This window comes from Micrasema longulum, unplaced genomic scaffold, assembly GCF_059751315.1.
Source record: "Micrasema longulum isolate JH-2025_06_02 unplaced genomic scaffold, ASM5975131v1 h1tg000044l, whole genome shotgun sequence".
NCBI lineage: Eukaryota > Metazoa > Arthropoda > Insecta > Trichoptera > Brachycentridae > Micrasema > Micrasema longulum.
This window is the reverse complement of record NW_028277251.1, coordinates 338,263-363,520: the sequence shown is the minus strand read 5'-3', so window position 1 is coordinate 363,520 and position 25,258 is coordinate 338,263. Positions and strand designations below refer to the sequence as shown.

Genomic DNA, 25,258 nt, shown 5'->3' with positions numbered 1-25,258 from the left:
TTGTTTCATAAATAAAGCAATATTTACATAATTAAAAATTTACCAAATGCAAACAAAAAATTGTAAATAAAAGAAAATCGACTAGGTATTTTGTTTGGACATCACTATTTTGCTATAGATACTAGATGCTCATAGTCATAGACAATTTCGACCACCGGATTTGATCAGGATTTGACACTGACAGTTTACAAGTTTAACAATTTTTTGTATAATTTATGCGTCCATAGTTTGGATTTATGATTTTTCTGTTTTTAATTTAGATGCTTACTCTGGAAAAAGAATAAACGGAAATATATCTAAATAAATTAAGTTTCTTCCGCCGAACATTTTGTCATGGAAGGGATGAAACAAGGAGTTTTTAAAGTTTTAAATAAATGCTACCACATTCGCCAGGTACAATTTTTTTATTGCACTACATAAATCTTGAAACATTTTGTTATGCGAAGAATACCTCGTACTTTTTTATGACATGACTTTAAATAAAATATTCCATATTATATTTTCATGAAAATTATTATAATGGAAAATATCACTGTTCAAAGTTCAGTAAATAATCATGTTAAGATAATATTTTATTATATATATATGTATGTATTTTAATTATGCAGTTATTTACCTTAGTAATAATGATCATTATTATGTACACTAGTAACATTAAGCCGATGCATGTACATTTAATGTTTGAACAATTATATTAACCCATTTGGTGTCAATGTTTCTATTTAGGACACATCACTATTAATTTATAGATTTTTTTACAAAATCTGAATACTGTTTTTTATCCTCGTTTTGTGACATTTCCAGCTGTTTATTACTGTCATGCGTTTGGCTTTGTCAGTTTGTTATAATTTGGCCGCAAAAGAAGTGTACTTGTTGCACTTTTCTCGGGTCAGTAAATTTGTTATTATTAAATATTTTCTCTAGAATTAGTATCGTAAGAATGTGTAACACTTCGTGCCTTGATGCCCAAAATCCTCTGACTCTGTCGAACCAAGTCATCAAAAGTGTCAAGAGTTTCAAATACCTGGGAGTATATGTTACGGAGAATGGCAGCTTTCAAAAAGAGCTAGGAGTGCAGCTAGGAATAGCAGGCCCCACATTCAACATTGTGAATCTGGAGTTCGGGCATTTATTCAGTGCAAACCAAATGTCGCCTGCACAATGCCTGCATAACACCTATTCTCTTCTACAGATGCGAATCGTGGCACCTTACCGAGGCCCAAATCAGCTAACTATTGAGTTCTGAGAATAGGTGCCTACAAAGAGTACTGCGGTGGTATGACTTAGTAAGGAACATGAAAAGACAATGGACGTAGCAACCTCCAGGGACAACTGTCATCAAGTGGGAGCGATACGGCTGGCTGGGCCATATATTATGGATGTCTTCTGAGCACCTTAACTACGCTTGTCTCCTTTACAAGGCATCAGGTTCTCGACATCCTGGACGTCCGCTGCTGGCTGTTCGTTAGCAGTTCCCGAATCTATTTTAAATTAAATCTTTCACTAACTGCTCCAATGGGTCCACAATCCACCTTTTTGTTTACATTTCTTTATTCCCTGAGCTTCTGCGGCAAGCCGTTGAAAACTCTTGGTAACATCGCTGTGCGTACACCGTTAGAAAATTAGGTACGTTCTTAAATTGACCACATTTTTGTTTGCGTATCTGAAACACGGTGACTTTTAGAAAGGTGTTCTTATGCTCATTGTGGATGAATGGGCACTTTCGAGAGGACTTTTACTTTGCCTCCATTGATATATTATGTATTTAACTTGAATTTTCAGGCTTCCTCTGCCAAAAATGCTGAAAATTTGGCCAAAAGGCGAGCCGAGATAATGGCTAAAGGTTTGCCAAAGAAAGCCCCTCTTCCGGGAGTCAAACACATTCTAATTGTTGCATCAGGAAAAGGGGGTGTAGGAAAAACTACAACTGCAGGTACATTTTTTATTACTTTTATTTAAAAATTGAACATTATTTAATACTAATACAGTGAAACCTCTATCTATCGTTCCTCGAATAATTGTTTTCCCGGATGTGTCGTTTATTTCTTCCAACTCTGAAATAATTTCATATAAAACATACAAAAATTGATCGTATCGATCGTTTCTCTATCCACCATTTTACCGCATTCATTGTTTGAATTACGATGCGTATTTGACATATTTTAATATTTTGTGTATGTTCTAATGCGCATAACGTTCGAAAGAGAAAGAGAGATATAATTACAATTATGGAGTATCTATGCAGTATTTTTTAGATACACCTTATTGACATCAGTGTATCCGCTGCTACTAACCTGTCCACATGCTCCATTTAGGAGCGGATGTGGAAAAGAAGGGTTTAAATTGCCGAAAGCACCTCAACTTAGCCCTATTCTTCTCGGCACCTCCACTGTCTGATTGTTTTTACCAAGTTTGACTTTGCATACAGTGGTATAAAGTATTCATCCACCACTTTGGCTTTATTTTTGTTTGTGAAAATGTCCTTTCTTATTGGACTAGTATAAAAAAATGGCTAGTGGAGCTAGGTAGAAGTAAAATGGATTGTCTCATTCGCCCAAATCAATATTGAATCAACGGCCCCACAAATGTGTAGCTTATGTTAGGTTTTTGTGCTTTCATTGTGCATTTTGTAATATAAATAATATAGATGTACATTAAAACATAGTGTTTAAAACTGACAACATGTTGTTAATTATCTCTGTTTATTAAGTTAGTCTTCTTTGTTTATTCTAAAATGTAAAAATATTTAAAAAAAAAAGTATATTGTTAAGTGTCCTCGGCACGGGTAACCCCCTGTAAGGTCACATTATTTTTATTATTAATTATAGTTTGTAAGAGAAAAAATATGAATAAATAATATTCAATCATAATATTAGGGGAACCATAAAGAAATCGCTCATTTTATGACCTAATAATAAAAAAAAATTAAAAGTATAGTTGCATGCAAATAATAAAAATCCCCACATTTTTTCTTCTCTACTCCCGCGAGAAGATTCAGAATAGCATTCCTGGGAAGTTAGGATTTGGATATTCTCAAAATAGATGGGTTTTAATTTTGTTTTATATTTTTTTAATATTTTATGCTTAAGACTATTTGCTATTATTTTTATGTTTTTCCACAAAAATATAAACATATTCTTTTACCTTCTTTTACATATTTATCATTTGATCTCCGAGCTAATATGATAGTAAAACATGTTAGTTTTTTTCCAGATTGAAATATTTTAGGCTGGCAGTGAATGTGTTAAGTTGCCACTTTAAACACTTAAATTTGGTGTATATTTGAATAAACACCCGGACTAAAGGGGTTAATTATACGTCATTGGATAGAACTAAAGTTCCTAATTTGAAAATGATAATTTTGAAACTGCTCTCGATTTCCAGTGAACTTAGCCTGTGCCATGAAGGCTATCGAGCCTACCAAAGAGATAGGTTTGCTGGACGCTGATGTATTTGGCCCTTCCGTTCCACTGATGATGAATCTAAGTGGAGAACCCATGCTTGATGATAATCATCTGATGGAGCCTCTCCTTAACTACGGAGTCAAATGGTAAAGTGTTTATTTATTAATTTTATTTTATTTTCCTTATATTATAATGGAAGGCGGAAGCATGTACATGATTAAATAATAGCAAAAATTAAAATTAAAAATGATTACATAAACATATATTTCAATAAACATCTGAACAAAACACTATCTACCTCGATCTATATATGTCACCAGTACATATATAAATATATGCAATATTTCACAGCAGTCTCCTGCAATGATCTCTTCCTTTAGACACAATTTAAATTTGTACACTCTTTCTGAAGATGACTTTCGTTATTTATTACACAAGTTTAATAATCCGGTTTTTCCAAATGAACAAATTACAACAAACTATTCAATAATGTATACTCCTTATTTGTTTTCTCTTTTATTCCCTCGATTGAACGCGAACAGGACGAGGTCAAAAATGCTAACTTTCATCTACTTGACATTCCATTTTGAAGGATTGTAATCAAATAAAAAAACGTTTGTAACGTAAAAGTAAACACAAAATCTTGTATAGCTGAAAATTTTCTTTCGAATGACGTAATGCCGTATAACCTTTAGCATTTTTTAAACTTTTGGTGCTCTTTTTTAAATTTGTAAAAATCATACACAACCTTATATTTTTTATCAACATGTTTAAGTAATTCCCTCTAAGTCGGCCTCGTGGTGCCTGCAATGCAAGAGGTCTCGGGTTCGATTCTTAACGTGGTTGAAATGAAATATATATTAAAAAGGTGTTTTTACAATAGAATATTTCATAGTCCCAGAACTGGTACCTGAAGCGTAAGACTGATCGTCTTACCTTCATGTAACAAAAATGATCAAGATACACTGCAATTGGTGTACCAATGCAGTGCCCTATGCATCATGAGGTGCAGAAAGGAAATGATGATGATGATGAATTTTCTCTAAACTCCTGACATCACTGCAACCTATGTAGATCTATTGTGATGGGTCCCTGTACATTTATTCTCACCCTCTGAGCCTGGGTCTTAAAAGGCTCAGACTTCTGAGTGGAGGACGAACGCTATCATATCTATCGCTAAATCTCCTCACTCAAGCCAAGCTCAGGTCCTTAAAGTATCGGACTGTTAGGTGGCATTAAACTTTCTCACTGTCTCCAGCATGTCGATGGGTCTCCTTGTGTCCGGCGAGGGGGCTGTTGTGTGGCGGGGCCTCATGGTCATGCAGGCCCTCGACCGGCTGACCCGACAGGTGGCGTGGGGCCCCCTGGACTGTTTGGTAGTGGACACTCCTCCGGGAACTGGAGACACTCACCTCTCTCTTGCCCAGAATCTGCCCATCAGCGGTAAGCTCCCTCATTTATTAGGATAATACAATGAAAAAATAATAAAACAATGCAATATTTTGAGTATGATACGACTAAGGCTGAATTCCAACTCCCGGGGAGCGGATATTTGCAACAGAGAAGTAAGACATTTTTGAGAAGGGAGTTTGGAAGTCTAGAAATGTATTTATTAAGAACTAGCTTTTACCCGGGGCTTATGTGGTAGAGCGTTCTTAACAATCTTAACAATTTTACATCGATCGATAAGGTGGTTGATAGGTTTCCGTTTTTCTGTTTTAAAAAAACAGATATTTTTTGATAATCATTGTTTAATAATATTGATGTTTTTTGTTGATATTTCTTGATAAAACTCCATAGGTAATGATTATGATAAAATTATGAATAACTTAAATATAATTAACATAAAATTAACTATCAAATTGAATAACTTCATTCCATAAACAAATGTATTATCTAAGTATGTATCTTAAAATATTTTGTCATTCGTCAAAACATCAAAGTATTGTGCTAACTTTATCTGTTAAAATGTGTATTTCCCACTCTGTTGTATTTCCCCATGCGTTCTTTTCTCACCTTTTAAATAATAAAAGCTTTATCCAAATTTCGGTCCATAAACTTCCAAAAATGAACTGTTTAGCAAACTAGTTGTAAATATTTATGTTTTCTGTCTCCTGTTACATTTGTTTATAGGTGCCATTGTTGTGACGACGCCCCAATTAGCCGCGATCCAAGTGTCGCGCAGGGGAGCCACCATGTTGGAAAAGCTGAACATCCCGATATTCGGAATAGTCGAGAACATGGCGCACTCGATCTGCACGCAATGCGGCGCCGTTAACCATATTTTCGGCGAACACACATCGAACCTGGCCCAGCAATTAGAAATCCCCGTCCTGGAGAGTTTCGAACTCCATCATAAAGTGTCAGAGGCCGCGGCGATAGGAACGCCGGCTGTTTTAAGTGACCCGAACAGCAGTTACTCCAACAAGTATAGAAGCCTGGCCAAAAAGATGTTTGAATTCTTAAAAAACGATCACAATTCAAATGATAATAATATTCCGAGTAATTCTTAGTGTTCATTAATTTCCTTAATTTTAAAGATGTGCTACGAAAATCCCCAAACTATTCAAAAGGATGCCTTACCACGGTAGATTAAAAGCCCTAGGGCTTACATCATTGGAAGAACGACGGAAGAGAGGGGACTTGATAGAAACTTATAAGATACTCAATAATTACTATGACTGCCCCCTGCATGAGATGTATCAATTAAATCCCGATACAAATTTATGGGATCATAACTGGAAGCTCTATCGTCCCCAATTCCATCTCGATCCCAAGAAAAACTACCTTTCTAGCAGGGTAGTTTCAGACTGGAATAAATTGCCAAGTCCATTCCATTTTGGTCAACCAGTTAAAAAACCGTTTGGACGCTTTTTTGAAGGAAGATGAACTTGGACAAAAAGCAGTTCACGAGATATAGGCACATCAGCAAAGGCTGCCTGCCTATAATTAATAATAATAATAAAATTCAAACTCAAAGGACCGATTGAATTACATTGTAAGTGTCTTAGTACCCAATAGGTGTTGTTGCCGACAAAATTGTAAAATTATCATACACATGGTTGAAATTGCATGTAAAAATCCAAGATCAGTGAATCAGTAAGTACCGGCTCGGCACCTAATTACAATTTGCAACTTCTTTCGAAGTTTAAGAATGACATACTACATTTTTTTACTCCGTGACAAAATGAAAATGGTGATTGTATTTTAAATAAAAACTTTCTCTCCTATAACTAGTGATGCTTATACATAATTCAGTCGTTAGCATCTTCCTCGTAATAACAGAGTTTGACTGTATATTAATGTGCCTGCTTCAAAAAGTATGAATGACTCTTATTCATTTTATGAGTGTTACTTTTTCAACTCAATAAAAATACCATAGAATTAAGAATAGTCCAGAAGGAGCGTAGAATCATATTTGAATACATCGGACTGTGTCCAATAATTCCCCCACTCCGCCTTACTTTCGCCGCGTGCATTTGTGAAGTCGCCGGGTAATGTTGCTTGATGGGAAAAAAAAAATCATAACACAAATATAAGGTAGAAAAAAAAGTAATCTGTTAATTTCACTAAAATTTTATTGTGCACGCGGAAACATTGATTGACACAACAGAGTAGATAAGTAAAGGGTCATTAAATAAGAGTAATTGAATTAATGAACTTTGAACTTAAAATATAAAACAAATTTTATTTCACATAAAACGGATATTTTTATATCATGGTAAATAATATTTGTTATTTTAAAGATAATGTCGTTCAAATGTCCCCCACGGCGTTGTTTAATCTGAGGTCTAATTATCATTAATTCTTTCATTAGATGAGCAAAGTAGGGTAAAAAAAATTACTACCTTGGCAACACTAACGAAATTTCCATTTTGTTTCTTCGACAATCTGACAGATGGAAAAATAATTCAATTTTTAAGTAATGTATTTGCTACCTACACATTCATTTGCTAATTACACTTGAGGTGTGATCCTATCCTGTTTCTTTAAGATCCTAGCAGTATTTCTAAACTTTAAAAGGACACAACACTGCATAGTTGCATTCAAGTCAGGAGTTGTGTACTGAGCAACGTCTACAAAGAAACTAATGGGTCAAAACGTAAACCTACTCATTAATGAGTAGTTGAGTCGCCTTCTGTTTGATGTGCGTATGCGGTTTCTGGACTATTCTTAATTCTATGAAAAATACATTAAAATCCATAATTCAAACTTCTTTCCGATGTTCTTTAACGGGAAGTTATCAAAAATATTTGATTTACAGTGTTTATATCTCTTTAAAAATGCACTTTGTTCCAACTCCAAAAGATCTTTGTCTTGTGTTGACTTAGAAAATATTTTCACACAAGTGATAATCAGTCGATGATGAATACAAGCCATGAATTTGTGATGAATGTCAAGCCATTTTAGATTACATTTAGAATACAAACATGTATTTTTTTTAATAAAAAAAAAGCACAAACATGTTATACCAGATTTTTCTCTATAAATGCATTAAATTGAAGGAGAGTGGCTAAAGACCCGGTTATTAAACAATGCTTGTCATAACTATTGTATGGTCAGATATTCATGTAGGAAAAGTTGCTGTATTTTGGCAAACCCTACTCGGCTAATAATCTTTTCGATCAAGTGTCAATTTAATTGTCCACTAATTTTAAGACTTATTTACTCCGAATTTATTTACTACCGAAAAGAAAAAGCGGCTAGTTCATTTTTTAATTACTGATATCCCTAAATACATCTATCTTTTTCTGCCTAAGTTGGTAGTCGGCATTACACAGAAAAGTTAATTTTTAGTATTAGTAATGCATTTATCGAGAAACATTCAAACAGAAATGTCCCAAATAAAACACACCAATGAATCTCATCAAGAAAAAATCTAATCTTGAACGCTCTTTTTAAAAATTATGTTGGTCGGTCTTATATGGGCAACCGCAAGCTTCTACATTTTCAATAATTTATTTCAAACAAAAAATAAGTGCAATATATTATATTATTTTTAGTATTTAGTTAGATATGTAAGTATTTTTTGATCTGAGCTTTTATACATTCATATAAATGTTACAAATAAACAAGGGCTCGAAATATTAACCTAAGATAGTTTTATAATATTAAATCTTTATATGATTTGGACGCCATTTTGATTTAATCACGACATGTGAGACAATTTTAATGAATAGGTACCTATTTGAACACTGTTTTCTCGCAAATGCCTACCCGATACTGTGCGAAAAAGACAACTTAAATGTTACAAAAATGGACAAAATTGATGTTTGGCTGTCCCGTTTTGCGGACCCCAAAACTGAACCGATTTGGTTATTTAAAAAAATGTTTAGAATAATGCTTTGATTGCACCCAAAAAAAACAAAATAGATATATCACTTAATTTATAAATACAATCCAATTTATGGAATAAGTAGATAATTATTTATATTTTTAAGTACATTTTCCAAAATTTTGACCGTTGCCAACTGGTGTCAAATCTATGGTAACGAGTTTAATAAAATAATATGAACTAAAAAAAATGTATTTCTCTTTCTTACACACTGAGATATAATTAAATAGAAATGATGCTTCATAGAACGAGAGTTTGAAATTATGTTCCGAAAAATTAGCATTGTCGCGTGAACACTGCCGTGCAAACACGTAGAGTAAAAAAGACTAACTGCCTATGCCAGTTTAGTTTGAATTCAAAGGTGTATGTCGCGGCTTTTTATGCTGCTTCCCATTTACTGACTACAAGTTAAGCCCTGGAACTTAGGTTGAATAGAACACAGGACGGGTGCTTAGTGTTACATCTAATTATCAATGTCCTGGCATGTGCATGGTGATATGCTATTTCTTTTTTCTGATTAAGGGCAATGCAATATTTGCTAGATATTTGGATGTAGCTAGTTTAGAAGTAACATGCCTATTTCGTTAGGTTTCTGGCACAAGTTGGTAAACAAATCAGGAATTCAAGTAAAACTGCAAGTTGAATATTATAAAATATTTTATTTTTGAATCAATTATTTGATCTCATTTATGAAGCCATCTCAATTTTTGAAAATTTGCAGTTACCAACTTGTGCTAGAAACCTGACGATTTATTATATGTTAGTGATTGTCTCGCACATCCTGAAAATATTTCTTTCCCATTTGACTAATAAATCGCTTCTTTGATTTTCAACCCATGATTACTTTCTATTACAAAATAAAATAATTATTATTTCAAATTGATTGTAGTGTTAGTTAATGTTTAAGAAGAAAAAAAAATTGAATGATGTAAGACTGAAAAAAAATGTTATATAATACGAAATATAATATATTTTAATGAAGTGTTAAAAATGTGGATTTCATTTAAGTCACCACTTCCCTATCCGAGCCCAGTAATGCGTTAAGCACTTCATTGGAAAATAAGCTAAATAGATACTCCTACACTTTAAAAATCGACCATAAATAAACCATAATTTAAACTCATGCGCTCTGTAGCTGCAAGATGTGCTGTGACGTGCTGATAGCTGTTATAATTGACATAGATCATTATTGGAAACGAGGAACTAGAATCCAAATCGTCCATGCGCTCTGTAGCTGCAAATGTGCTGGGATATTTATTTATTGTACGGCGCCCTTGAGGTGATTTGCACAAAAATGACGCTATATCAATTATCCAACTATAATAATAATGGCCACACTGATGATTCAACACCAAATAAACGTGAACGCGTAAAATCAAACATGATGATTTTTATTTAGAACATTATTGCAACCTAAAGCCTTACCCAAAACGGTTGGTTGAATTTACGAAACCGTATTAGTTATTTTGTATTTCTTAAACAGTTTTATATATAATTTTACATTTAATCATCAGTGTGGCCATATATGAAGCTAAGTGTAATTGGCATGCAAAAAAAAAAAAATATAAATAAACAAATGCTGTAACTATGGGTACATTTTCATGTCACTCCTTTTTTCAATATTTTACTCTCTGTCTGTGTGTAATAGGTCGAAGATAATCTCTAATAATAAAATTAAATAATTACTTATGCACAACAATGCTATCTGTTCCTTGCAAATAAATAAATAAACATATATTGGTTTGATATTTATTATGTGTTTATATTTTATGACTAATTCTATGTATAAAGTTCCAAGTGTTTGTGATTAGTTAAACTTTGACATTAGTATCTTGAATATCCTGTCTCTTGTGTGTTCCGTCACAAAATGGCCGATTTTTTGTTTGTTTACAATTACACAACCAGTAGTCTTTTGTTTCTTCAACCTCGAATCTTATTGGTCTGAAATAATCCAAAAATATTAACATCAAAAACAAACACTCGAAGAATAAATTATTTTGAAATTCGACTTAATCTAAAAAATTCTAAAAAAAAAATAACAATAAACATTTAACAAAAATATTCATCAAACTATGTTCAATCTTGAATTGAAGAGTGTTGTGGTTCCGTGGTATTGTCGCGGACTCCAGATCAGGAGGTTAAGAAATATAAATAATATTTTTTATTTTATTAGTACATAACATTAATAAATAGTACATACATCCAGTTGAAGTTTTTCACAAATATAATAAGAACATGTTACACGGTAAAGAGAAAATAAAAGCAAGAAGGTATGAGGAAATAGAGTGGAGGAGAGGGCTTTTATTAATATCTTTATGTATATAATTCTTCTGTATGTTTGATGTCACTGAATTCCTCCTAAACGGCTGAACCGATTTACGTGCGGTTTTCAGCGAAATGTAGATCTTTGCGCTGTGCGTGTTTGTAGATATTAAAATTTTCAATCGAATCAGCAAAAAAAAAGTTAGTAGAGAATATCATTTTTTCATCGACCTACCAGGGTTGCATTCAACGAGAATGCATTTACAGGAAAAATGGAAGGATGTTGTTTTTGTGTTTAAAAAGTTTATTTTTGAATTTTTACAAACAACATTCGCTTTTTATGGATCCCAATCAGATTCTATCCTTACATTCCTATTTATTTCTTTTTACTGGATTTTTGGTAATCCTATGGTAATATTAACTGACATTTAATACATTTTTGAAAATCGCATTCATGAATAAAGTGCACCCCTGTTGGTATTTGAAAATAAAATATTTGTTTATTTTGGAACTTAACCATAAACAAGTACCTAGGTATCTACTTTTCAATGAAGTCTTTTTAACGGCTAATAGCAGGCAAGCCAACGTTCGGGCAGGACAACGTCTGTCGGGTCCGCTAGTAGTATGTATAATTTAAATATTAAAATCAAACACTGCTTTGAGTCTACTTATTTTTTTTTTTTCAAATGTGTGGTAAAACGATGTATGATGCACAAATGTCAAGTTCCATGAACAGTGTAAGGCTGAGACATGCATTATCGACAGAATCAAGAAAAGAGTGCTGCGTTGGTTTGGACATGTAGAGCGAATGGACAGCGAAAGAACAGCTAAAAGAATTTACGGTGCGAATGTTGATGGATGCAGAAAACGAGGAAGACCGAGAAAGAAATGGAACGATCAAGTCCATCAAATACTTGAAGATGAACATGTCAAGAGTAGGAATAATCGGCATGCGCGCATGAGAAGATGTATGAATGTAGAGGAAGCGAGGTCTGTATGCAAAGACAGAGTGATATGGCATTCTATCCTCTCTATCTACCCTTAGGGGGAAACGGCGTGACGGTTTGTTGTTGTAAATAAAAAATTGGACAATGAGGAAATTCAGTGGTTTTTTTTTATTTTTAGACCATCAAACTAAGCCAAAGTATTTTTATGTATCGTATTATAATTTTTGTAATTTTAAAATTATTCTGCCCGTAACGTCACAAGTTCTCCTCGGTAAGTTCTGCTGACATTTAAAAGTAGAGCCCTATAGCATAAAAATTCACTAAACATTGAGAAAAATGGCTATTGGAAACTGGAAATCTATCTCAACACATAGCAATGCTGTAATTCATTGGTTGATTCGAAAGAACTTGCGAAATAACTCGATGAAGTTAAATTTTATTGCAATTGTTTTTTAAAGATTGTTTCATATTCCAATATACAGGACCAATCTGCCTGTTGGAAGGGCTACCGCTATGCTGAACAACATCACTCTGGATGTTGATCTGTTCCATGTATCCGAAGGGGTTTTCCGGAGCAGGATTCTTCTTCTATTTTGACAAGTCTCTTTCGTGTATTTTTTTAATGTCTTGAAGTTTAGTTAGTAGTGTATATGTTATTAACATTGTGAGTGTGAAGACTACATTCGGGAAGTGATTAACCTTTCCCTTACTGTCCTAAAAACACCTTCGAGTTACGGTGCTGTGTAGTCACTACACATTAAAAAAATAAGAGATTTTATAGGGGAAAAATGGAATATTTATAGAGAATGGCTTTAATTAACTGTAATTTAATTCAAAGATGATAATATTTCAAATCTAACAGCTGAAAACATGAAAAACCATTGGGTATTGCTAACGACTCGAGCGAAACGTGCACCTGCGCCAACTTTCTGAGATCTACTAAATACTCGTAGCTAGTACTGGACTACGTGACTGACTGCGACGAGCGTAAATTCTTTACTCTTTTCTTCATACACAACAATGCAAAACATTGATGTACTGTAAGTATAATTTATAGGTCTATAACACAAAAAAGTAGCCAGAAATCAAAATGCACGCAACGATCCATGGAAAGACAGATGCTCGGTGTATGTTTAAGAGACAAAATAAGAAATGAAGAAATAAGGCGCCGAACCGGAGTTGTGGATATCATGGATCGTGCAGCGAAATTGAAATGGCAGTGGGCAGGACACTTGGCGAGACAAAATGATGGCAGGTGGACACCCAGAATAATAAATTGGAGACCATGGGCAAACAAAAGAAGTGTTGGAAGGCCACAGAAAAGGTGGGTCGACGACATTGCCTCTATTCCCGGTAAAACGTGGATGATGAAAGCGGGTGATAGGAAGGAATGGAGACGTTTGGAAAAGGCCGCCATCCAGCAGTGGAGAGAATAAGACTGCAGAAGAAGAAGTATAATTTATTCGCGATTTCCGATAAAATACTTTTTCTGTGCCTAATAAGTACTTATTATTTAATAGCAAATTATTTCAGTCGATACGTAAATGTGTAATGGAGGAATACTGAAAATCTAAACCCAATATTGATTATATTAATAAAGATTTTTAGATTTAAGATTTAGTTATTAGACACAATATGTACTAGCTACACATCACCGGGGAGGGAGGGTTAACTCCAATGAAATACAAATAACCGTCGAGGATTTCAAAAAATAAACCTTAAGTTTTTATTGTTAACAAGATATGTTGTTTTACGGGAAAATAAAGGTTCGTATTATTATATATGACACACCATGTATGTTAATGATTATAAAATAAAATTATGTTGGAAAGCTATTTCTCAGATCCATTAAAAATTTCAAACCTCTGTTTTATTTTTAAGAATATATCTCTATGTGTTCCATCACAAAGCGGTTGACTGTGAGATCTTCCACAGAAACACCATGAGTATTTTTTCCCAGCTTCGAGCCGAACTTTAAACGGCTTTTTATCATATATTACTCCATTAATCTCCTGGTGGTTGGCTGAATACAAATCCTTAAGCAAATTCTTTGGAATTTTAGAGCTACTTTTAGGTTTCGTGCAGTATTTTTCCTACAAAAAACATAACCTCATAAAAATAAAAATGTTTGATTTTAGTGCTTAAGTATTCGGGTAAAAAGATTGTTTACATTTTGCAAGCTCGTGAGGCGAACGAGGTTCTCACGGGACAATCTTAAACTAAGGTTCTTCAATGACATCATTTTAAAACAATATCTGAAAAAGTATACTTATTGATAAAAACGTCACGCAAAACCTAAATGTCAAATGAAAAGAAAATTCTATAGAAAGCCAGAGACGAAGAAATATTAAATATTACTTTGTCGTCTATGCAATTTAGAGTTGCCCAACTAGATTGTATTAAAACCGATCAATCGAAATCGAAAATGGTGAACACGGGAAGAAAAGTCTTTCAATGTGTTTGTAGACGGTTAAATGCTTCAGTTTTGTGCAATTTTTCAGGGTGTAAGGAGTGTGGAAACATTGGTGATTTGAGCAACCTCAGAGACCCTTCAATAAAATATGCAATCTTAACACTTTCAAAATTGAGCCAGATCATTTATGTAACCGTTTTTTTAAAAGACTAATGAAGGTAAGTGTTATTCGACTTTATGAAAATACTTTTTTAAATAAAGATGCGTAATTTAAAATGTATAATTTCACGTTTACGAGAGTCTGTAACACTTTATACTCAATTCGATTAATTGTATTACGATTTTAACGAAAAAAAAAGATGAATTAAAGAGGCGAGTTTATCAATAATCTATAATAGTTTGAGACATCCTCCATATGCAAAATATGCATTGGGCACTGCTGCAATGGTTCTCACCTGTTCAGAATCCATGTCCGGGACTTTACCATTTACAAATGTCAGCTTGATGAGGAAGATTTAAACCATGTATTTTTGGATGCCCCAGAAATGATTGATTTCTTAATTTTCTATCTGACCTCTCTGATATTAATATTCCATTCCCTATTCATCTTCTAACTCCCCTGTCCCCACCCAATCATCGTGTATTAAAAATTTCACGTAAGTCTCTAGTTATAAATGATGTTAAAATGTAAACATATTATATTATAATATCAAATGTAAAGTTCTCAAAATATTAAATATTAAAGACTTACTTATTAACCTGTATATACATTACCAACACATGTGTTAATATGTAAATAAATAAAAAACACTCAACACTGACCAGAACACCCGAGTTGAGAGGTGAAAAGGCCATTAAAAAAACGAAGAAGAAGAATAATCCATAATACATTTTTTTTAAATGTACTACTTCCCCCGTATTTATGGACATATTTTTATAAGCCGGCAATGATCCAAAGTCCACTGGGATTTAAGTTGACGTTGCTGATGTTGCCAAAGTGCCTGATACGTCAATTGCCATATACTAAATTAAAGATATATATATATATATATACGTCAATTGCTTGGTCATTTCCACCTTTTACGGATGTGTCTTGTAAATATTCAGCGGGCGTGAGTTTTAGAGATATAAAAGTATCATTTATCGATCGTATTCACCTTTATACAGGGAAGTGCCGGGGTTTTCATCAGTTTCCTAAAAAGTAAAGTTATTTTTTATATCAGTGAAAAATGGCGGAAACAAAATTGTTCTCTCGCGCCGAAGTGTCGAAGCACAACGATAATAAAAGTACTTGGATCATAATTCACAACAGCATCTACGATGTGACGGAGTTTCTAGGCGAGGTAAGACCCTGTTATATAGCTAATCAATTATATATAAATAATACACTATGTTATACTCGCCTATCAATGTTATCATTTGAATATCTCTTCTGCTTACTTGATATTTTCATTACGAACCAGTTGAAATACCGGTTTTAATTAATGTGAATCTACTGTGCATAGTTTTATTGCGCAGTTATGTGTTTTTTATAAATGTATTCCTTGTGAAAAATTGGTGAAGGAATAAGCGCAATCTTGTTAAATAAATGCCGAACGCGTTTTTTCGTCACCCTGACCCCGCGTTTCAAAAGTCAACGCAGTTCTATGATAGTGAGTTGCCGATTTAGTACTTGACTAATCAAGTTGGCACTTATTTTGTGTGCTGAACTTATCTGTTAAGATCATTTTTGCATTTATTAATTTACAGTCGAACTTGGTTATTACGAGGAAGACGGGATCGATAGAATTCGCTAATTATAAGGATTACTCGTCATATCAGAGGAAGATTTTTTAATCCAATCCCCATTGCATACTTGGACCAATTTTGTTTCTTATCTATATAATTGATTAACAAATTACAACTTTATTTACTAGGAAAAAGACAATAGATCCTGTTTACTGCATACCAAAATAAAACAGGGACGAGTTTGAGTTTGAGAGTATCGTCTATTGTCTTGTTAACCTTAATAATAAGTTAAGGAATGCTATCTTTGTTTAGTTTTTTTATATTTTACTTTTTGTGCTGTTACATGTTCACTTTATTGCTATACTTACTAGTTCTTTGCTCAATGTATTATTATTGCGTTTTTTAAAATTATTTTTTATTATTAACTTTTTAAAATCATTCTTATGTTGTTGAAATTCCATTTGTCGATGCATTTTGAAGCTGCAAGACTTTTTGTGATGTTAACTATCATATTATTTTTATCATATTATGTAAATGTTATTAACTATCAAATATCTAAATTTAGTAAATGGGGTCTAGAATTTCAACCGTCCATGCGCTCAGTAGCTGCAAGACTTGTTGTTATCTAACTTCTAATTTTATAAATTTGCTTTTTATTTCGTTTTTAAAATATCACTTAAACTCTAAACTTCATTGTCAAATAAAAATTTTAAAAATAAAAATGTAAATAGGGGCTAGATTTCTTATTGTCCATGCGCTCTGTAGCTGCAAGACGTTCTGTTATCTAGCTCGTATATATCATAATTGTAATATATCATAATTGGAGATGAAGAACTAGAATCCCAACCGTCCATGCGCTATGTAGCTGCAAGACGTGTTGGGATATTTATTTATTGTACCGTGCCCTTGAGGTGATTTTCACAAAAATGTCGCTATATAAATTATCCAAACATTATTATTATTATTACAACAGGGATGGAGAATACCTCAAATAAGGGAATATGAAAGTCTAGGCATTTACAGGGCTTATGACATGTCATTGGCTGGTACGTTATGAACGCTATCTTCATCGGTACATATCAAGACGGCATAAACTAACATGTTCTATTTTTCATACAGAAAACTTAAATTTACTTTGTAGATAAAACTGAAGATAAATTTTAACTGCCCATTACAATACGTACCCCGGGCCGCGATTACAAACGTTGTCTTCATCGGTACATATTGAGATGGTGTAAACCAACATCGATATTTATGTACGAAAATGCGTAATTGAACATGTTAAGGAAAAAAAAATAAAACGTGTTCTATTTTTCATACAGAAAACTTAGTTTTCATTACAATATTTGAGTTTGTCCAAATGTTTGTAGCCAAAAGATTGGATTTCACCCCCTCTGGAGTCATTAAGACTAACAAATTACAACAGGGATGGAAAATACCTTAAATAAGGTAATATGGAAGTCTAGGCATTTACAGGGCTTATGATCTGTCATTGGCTGGTTTAAGTGGCCACTTTACACACTGTGTAACATTCACCATTTTGCCTATGATTGAACATCCATATTTTGTAGACAAAATTGAAGATAAATTTTAGCTTCCGGACCCTGGCGCCCTATGTATATGCGTGGGATTCATAGTCCATAATCGATGACACACATGTGCTAAAACATTTTACCCGAAATAGTGCGATGACCAAAGAAAGCAATGTCATCATTTTCTATAGAATCCAATACAACATATAATGCAACTCTTATTATTATCTTATCTTAGTATTGCGCATAAAATCGGGAACATCGTTCTGCAATACATTCACATCGTCCCTACCATGAAGAAATAACTTCAAAGGAACGTGGCTTATAAAGAGACCACAGGGCGTGGCAACGCCAGTGAGTCAGTTCAGTCCGGCTCCACGCAGTCGCTCAGTTCCAGCACGTAGTTCAAGTGCAGACTCTTCAACCCATCATCGCCGCTACGCTCGCGCTACACAACCATGTGCTGTATCTTATTCGCCATGTAATCAATACGCATTCAAACAAAAACCTCGTGTCTTCTGTCAATCTTTAACTGGGGTAGGAGCTCCAACCCTCAGCAATCTATTCCTACGTGTGTAGAGGAAGTGAGGTCTTTACGCAAAGACACGGGAAAACGGCGTTATGGTTTATTTTTTTAATTTAATGATGTAATAATTTATTACATGTATCAGAAAACAAATTAAATGAGTGACGATTTTTAATTATTATACATTATGATGCGTCATTGGGGTCACATAATATTAATTGATAAAAGTAAAAATAAATTATTTATTTACTTCGGAACTTCTACGTATTTATTTACATTTGTCGATTTGTCATGACGATATAAAATTATGACATTGAAATATTTATTTCCATAATCTACATCATTGCGGTGTACAAAAAATTATGTACGTTATCGGTAAATAATAAAAACTCATTCGGAATAGCAAACACGGTGATAAATATGATTGTAAGCAGTAGCTCAATCACAAATAATTATCAACGTGCTTAAAAACAAGCTAAGCTCAAATGAGCGATCATAATGAACATATTTAAATTTATTTCAACAGAGGGAAAACATTTTTGAGAAGGGAATATGGAAGTCTAGGCATTAACAGGGCTTATGACCTGTCATTGGCTGGTTTAAGTGGCCTTTTTACATACTGTGTAACATTCACCATTCTGCCCATGTTTCAACATCCACATTTCCTCAACTCTTCCATCTGTCGACTTTTGTAGAGCTGAAACCTTTATCACGTGGGTGAGATTCATCCGGCTGAACCGAATCACCTACTAGCCAATGACAGGTCATAAGACCTGTAAATCCCTAGACTTCCATATTCCCTTCTCAAACATGTTTTCTAGAAACCTAGAAAGTTAACATAATCTCTGGTTGAAATGTCAAATTATACTGTATTTGTCTATGGTCAAAACGTTCCTTACAAGGTGCGGGGGCTTTAAAGTGGAAACCGGAAATACTACACGTAGATATAAGGAGTGACGTCATTATTTACGATTTTAAAATGAATACTATTTTTAACATTTTTTATTTATTTTTGCGTGCGTTTTTGAGATATTTCATCCTACTCCAAAAATTGTAAATATTCCCGTGTACACGAAAACATTTTTAAAATTTAATTCTGGGTTGGGCTGGAATTCCTTCCGAAAAAAAATCCTTGTAAAGCGCCCTTGAGGTGGTTTTTCACAAAAATGGTGCTATATAAATCAGCCAAATATTATTATTATTTGTGATTTAGCTACTGGTCACGCATGCGCACGAGATATTTTTGTCATTTCGATAGTCTCGAAATGTCGAACTTTGAAACTTCAATTAAAAATCCGTCTGATAAAAGGAAAAAAACCAATATGATTTGGTCAAGTCATCCTAATTAAGTGTTTTGGATCACGCTAAAGTTGCAATAATGTTTTTTTCCGAATGTTTGTATTCATTTTACGCAATTTGATAATACGGGGGAAAAAAATCCCCAAATGACCCATCGTTAAATTATCGCCATATATCTTCTCTAGGGGGTTAGAAAAGATTCAGAATATCACCCTTGGTCCGCGTTTACAAACGCTATCTTCATCGGTACACGTCTAGACGGAATACTTAACTTTTCTACTATCTCTACCTTCATCGGTATGGCGAATTTTGATCTATCGACATGTCGATACGTGCTTTCATCACGTAATCCCAGACGTCGTTCGATTAAATTCGACAAATAGGTGGCGCTGAAACTTTACTCCGCGTTCAATGCTAAATTGAAATTAAAGTATTTCTCTTTCATATTTTAAATAGGCCACTTCAAACTATTTGAAATTTAAATAAATCATTATTAATTAACTGTGTAACATTCACCATTCTGCCCATATTTGAACATCTATATTCCTTCAGTTCTTTTATCTGTTGATGTTTGTGAAGTTAAAGAGCTAAAACCTTTATTTATGCGGGTGAGATTCATCTAACTGAATTATTTGTAGATGCATGTACTATAGATACTGTAGATGCCTAGACTTCTATACAGAGTGTTCTTTAAACCCTCTCACATCCGAAACCACGATGCGCAAGAAGACATATTGGCACATTAAAATATTTTTTTAGAACGAATAAAATTTAAAAAAATAAAATATTTAAAAAACAAATGGTTGCTAACTTCTGCAGGAGAGAAACGAGGTGGAGGGAGGGGGGAGTCTGACACACCGTTAACCACGCGGCCGCGCCCCCTCGCTTCTCCCCTGCAGAATTTGCACTTTACAACCTTACCTTACACAATTTGAACCTGCATTTAATATTTTATTTTCACAAATTTTCTTCGTTATAAATATTTTTTAAATATGCCAATATGTCTTCTTGCCCATACTGATCATCGTGGTTTCGGATGTGACAGGGTTTAAAGAACACCCTGTATTACCATCTCTTAAATGTTCTTCTTCTCTGGTGTAATATGTCAACTTCATTAGTTGAAATTCACCTAAAAATATTATTTTAACAACAGTGGTGTTAAGTTTTTAGTTTAATAGTTCTTAATTTAAATTCTTACTGATTTTGGTGCGTGCCACACCAGAGTATTGTTACTCTGGTAGGTAACTCTCTTAATACCCATCCACAATTCCTCTTTCTTCTCTAACTCATATAGTGTCCATGCGGCTCGACTGTGGAATCATCTCCCATCCACCATCAAAGATGTTACTATATGTATAAATACATTGAACTCCTTAATAAAGATACCAGTCTCGAAGATGTCGCGAAAGCGATGAAACCGGTCACTGGATATTCCAAATTTGTGGATTAAAGTATCACTCGTCTTTTATTTATATAAGAAATGTAAATATTTAAATAAGTCAATCTCAAACTTGACACTGGCTTGATAGAACACCCCAGTTAGGGGTGAAAAATACCAAAAAAAACTAAGAAGAACAGTTACCGGCCACGCTGACAATAAATGAATATTATTTTACAAATGTTTGCTTTTTACTTTGGTTTTCTCATAAAATTGCAAATTCTTGAAATTCCACGGTTGTTAAAATAATATTTTTAGGTGAATTTCAACTAATGAAGTTAATTTTAGTATAACTTATAATTTGAAAAATTTGGCCTTCACGCACTTTAATAGCCATGATCTTGGTATTAAAAGCTGGAACCAGTGTGCTATACCATTTTAGAATCTCGATGAAATAGACAATTTATTTTTTAACTAGGCACTTGGGTGGCCATACATTTTTTTTTGACCACGAGAGGTTAAACATAAAAAAAAAAATTGCTATACACGACACCTCGCCGTGTGTATACTTGAACTGTAGATAGGGGTGGCTCTGTAGTCCGGCTATCTCGGATGAGATAGACTTCTCTGTCTGGGTCGGCGGTGATATCCTCCAAGAAGGGCAGGCGGCGGAGTCGAAGGCGGAGGGGGCGTAATTCCAATAAAACACGCTTTGTCTTGATTATTGTTTGTTATGTATGCCGACGACATTGGACTATTCTATAAAAATCAAACAGACGTATTAACAAACAATGACATAAACGAAGACCTTACTATGTTGACTAAATGGACAAACACAAACTTACTTACACTTAATGAAAAAAAATGCAATATTATCCATTTTGAATCTAGAAAAAAATGTCACAAAGTAGATGCTTACATAAATTTTATATGGCACATGAACATGATTTTTATATGACTTTTGATAATTCCCAGGGTGGTATGCGTATGGGATTAATGCGCCGTGATGTGCAATGGCAACATTTCGGAAAAAATGCCTCATTTTTTATAGGGTGCTTCTACTTGAATTAACTTTAATTACCCTATTTTTTTGTAGCTCGATTCTACTTCAGTTTCAACCTTAGAGATACCCCATTTCTTGCAGCTCGTTTGACATAAATTTCAACCCCAATTACCCCATTTATTGTACGTTGATTCTACCCGAACTGAAACCTTAATAATTATATTACTTGGAGATCTTTTCAAATTTCAACTCAATTTCAGCTCAATTCTACTTCAATTTCAACCCCATTTCATAAAAAATATATGGCATTTCACATGCTAAAGACTGACATAAATTAAATTGTCCATGCTTTGTGCATTTGAACTCGGAATTCCGCTTCGCGCGCTATTTCTCTGGCGGGGCGATGGAGACGTGACATTCCGCGCGTGTGGAATTTTCTCATGGAGGCAAAATTAAATTCCTTTATTGATCGTTGATACGTACCAGAGCGATTTCCTTTTGTCGAAGTATTAAAAAAAGTCGCCGAGATGCGCCTTGACGCAATAAGAAATTTGAATGCGTTTATATATCAAAGTATTTATATGCACGTTTATGGAGATGCCATTTTTCTCTATTGCATGGAACATCATAATATTTTATTTGACAACGGACGTGTAACGTAACTTTTGTCGCTGTGCTTGGCTATGTTCATTAAAATAACGTATAAAATTCCTTCAATAAAAAAAAGACAATTAGAATGAAAATTTAATTAAAACTACTACTATCATCACGCTGTCCCGTAGGGGTAGAGACAGAGAAGCGTATAGGAAAAAAAGCGCACATATTACTCAAAAATGTATCTATTTTACTCACATTTTTTTTACAATATACATAAGAGGTAAAACAGAGTATTGAAAAATAATGGATAATTACATAGCAATGAAATACATATTAATAGTAAAAATAGTAAACAAAAAATCCCACAAAGGCATGGCCTGTTCGTGGGTATACTAGAAATGTTAATGAATTTTTGCTCCTATTATAAATAGACCGGTATAATATTTTTGTGTGGTATAAGAAAGAGAAAAGAAAATATTTTGTAAAAGATTACAATGTACTTTTTTATTGTATAGTATTAACAATATTTTTTTAAATATATATATATATATATATATATATATATATATATATATATATATATATATATATATATATATATATATATATATATATATTCCTTATCATAGTGCGTGTTTTTTAAAAGAAGGAAAATTTCGAAAGTTTGAGATTAATGAAATATTATCAGTAAAAAAAAAAACTTTTCGGGTCTTTAAAATATGCATGTCTCTGTGCTAGCCTCGTTTTACAATGTGGTATTTCTAGCACACGAATCCTTCTTTGGCTTGATCTATTTAAATTACTTGTAAATACATTTTGGTTCTTAAATATATATTTTAAACATTGAAAACAATTATTTGTCTTATATCTAAAAGTTTAGCTTCTTTGAAAAGAGGGAAAAGTGCGATTTTTGTGAAGCATTATTTTCCAAGGTAATTTTTTGGATAGCTTCTAATGGTTTAATATGGTTGTTATAAGCTCCCCCCATCCAATTATTCCATAGAAGAGGCGATGACTGTACAAGTGCATAATATACCATTTTAATAGTATTTAGCTAGGCGTAAATTCTTAACCGTTTGAACACATAGGTCAAATATCCCAGTTTATTAATAATTACTTCAAGATGATAAGTCCATTTAAGTTGACAGTCAATAATTACTCCCAGGTACTTTATGCACCTTTCAGACTTCATTTTTTCGCTGTCATTACATATGTCAAGATTACAATATTAGTTTAATACTTCAAATCTATCAGTGGTATGAACGAAAAAAGTTTCTTCAGCAATCATTGGTAGCAAACGATTGCGCTTTTCCTCATAAACCTCGCGAGATCTTGTTGCTACACAGCAAACACACCGCCAGTTATTATCTTCACTGCAAACCTCATAATATTCCGAAAACGGCGATTTTTGATTGAATGGTGTCACGATGAACTATGAATAAATGATTACTGATAACGACTATTTGTAACATAATGTGATGTAATTATGATCAAATAACGCGTGTCACGACTCACGACATGATCTACTCGCAAATGAAACAAATACGCCCGCCCCGTCACCGCCGCACGCACCGCAATGAGACAGGTCACGCGAGAAATGCACATGTTTTTTGCCGAACATTCGGCGCTCCGGCCGAGGGCGTTGCCGAATATTCGGTATTCGGCTAAATCGCTATTCGTGGCATCTCTAGTACTTAGTTACTACATTTTAATTCTTCCTCTAATATAGGACGCGCGTCGATTTTGAATTACTTTATAGACAGATTTAGACCTATGTTGCATCATCTTACTGTGTCCAAAAGTCTACCATACGCCCCTCCCCCCTACCAGACATCACGCCTGCGCGCAAGCGTGAAGTGGCCGCGTACTGTTGCCAGACCGTGAACAATATATTATCATAACACAAATATAAGATAATTTTGTGTTATGTTATGTTTTACCACAAAAAATATTTTACTGACTGAAGTATAAAAAAAAACAGATACTTTTATTAGACAAACGTAAAAAATCATTTAGTAATTAAGTCAGTTAATGTCGTTTAATTTTTTATTTATTTTATTACTTTTTTTTGCATTTTTTGTTTCTTTTTTATGTTATTTTGTAAACTTGCCAAACACAAGAGCCAGACTCTTTTTGGCAAGTTCAACCTTAAGTGTTCCTTTTTGTTTACTGAATGTATTGTTTATTTATGCTAATAGAGGATTTAATTTAAAAAAATAAAATATATAAATAAAACACTTAGGCTTATTAATAGAAAGCCGGGTAAAAAATTCGACTGCCCTGGCAATACTAACAAAATGTCCACCTTGTTTTATTTAACAATATGACCGACAGCGAATTCTTAAATAATGTTATTTGTGAATTCGCTACTTGCACATAAAATATGACCACCTATTATTCCCTTTTAATCCCAGCAGTATTTTGGACACTTACACATGACACAACACGGCATAATTGATTTTAAATCGGCAATCGCGTACTAAGCCACGTCTTCAGAGTAACTAATGACCAAAACGTAAAACTACTCATTTATGAGTAGTTTAGTCGGCTTCAGTTAAATGCGCGTACGCGGTTTCTGGACTATTATTATAGGGAAATATCACATACTACGAATACCGATAAAAATATATAAATTGGATTAAGAGTAATTAATTGTATTTTCAAAATCAGTATGGATATTGTGAAGAAATTTTTTCATACATAACTTTAAAAAAAATATGTCATTAGAAAAACGCGACGTGTTTGGCATTGATAATTGTGACGTCAAGATTCGTGACGATGTTCTATAAAAAATTTAAAGGTTAGGAACAAAGTTCAAAATTAACATGAATCGT

The 25,258-nt window shown here is 33.5% G+C and overlaps 3 protein-coding genes across 3 annotated transcripts in view; 2 read left to right on the top strand and 1 right to left on the bottom strand.

Moving 5' to 3' along the window:
• Window positions 1–137: 137 nt before the first annotated feature.
• Nubpl (NUBP iron-sulfur cluster assembly factor, mitochondrial) lies at window positions 138–6,846 on the top strand. Its single transcript, XM_088227665.1, has 5 exons — window positions 138–393; window positions 1,783–1,933; window positions 3,385–3,550; window positions 4,663–4,847; window positions 5,538–6,846. The coding sequence occupies exons 1-5, from the start codon at window positions 334–336 to the stop codon at window positions 5,915–5,917; spliced, it is 942 nt and encodes a 313-aa protein (XP_088083791.1). The 5' UTR covers window positions 138–333; the 3' UTR covers window positions 5,918–6,846.
• A 3,628-nt stretch (window positions 6,847–10,474) lies between these two features.
• Window positions 10,475–14,280, bottom strand: LOC148285266 (uncharacterized). Its single transcript, XM_088227695.1, has 3 exons — window positions 14,119–14,280; window positions 13,812–14,041; window positions 10,475–10,680 (listed from the first exon to the last, which is right to left on the bottom strand). Exons 1-3 carry the CDS (start codon window positions 14,188–14,190, stop codon window positions 10,551–10,553), a joined length of 432 nt encoding a protein of 143 aa, XP_088083821.1. The 5' UTR covers window positions 14,191–14,280; the 3' UTR covers window positions 10,475–10,550.
• A 1,057-nt stretch (window positions 14,281–15,337) lies between these two features.
• The window catches only part of Cyt-b5 (Cytochrome b5), a 28,553-nt gene continuing 18,632 nt past the window's right edge, over window positions 15,338–25,258 (top strand). The window contains exon 1 of the mRNA XM_088227708.1: window positions 15,338–15,704. Coding sequence (XP_088083834.1) covers window positions 15,591–15,704 — 114 coding nt within the window. The 5' untranslated portion in view covers window positions 15,338–15,590. The remainder of the gene's footprint in view (window positions 15,705–25,258) is intronic.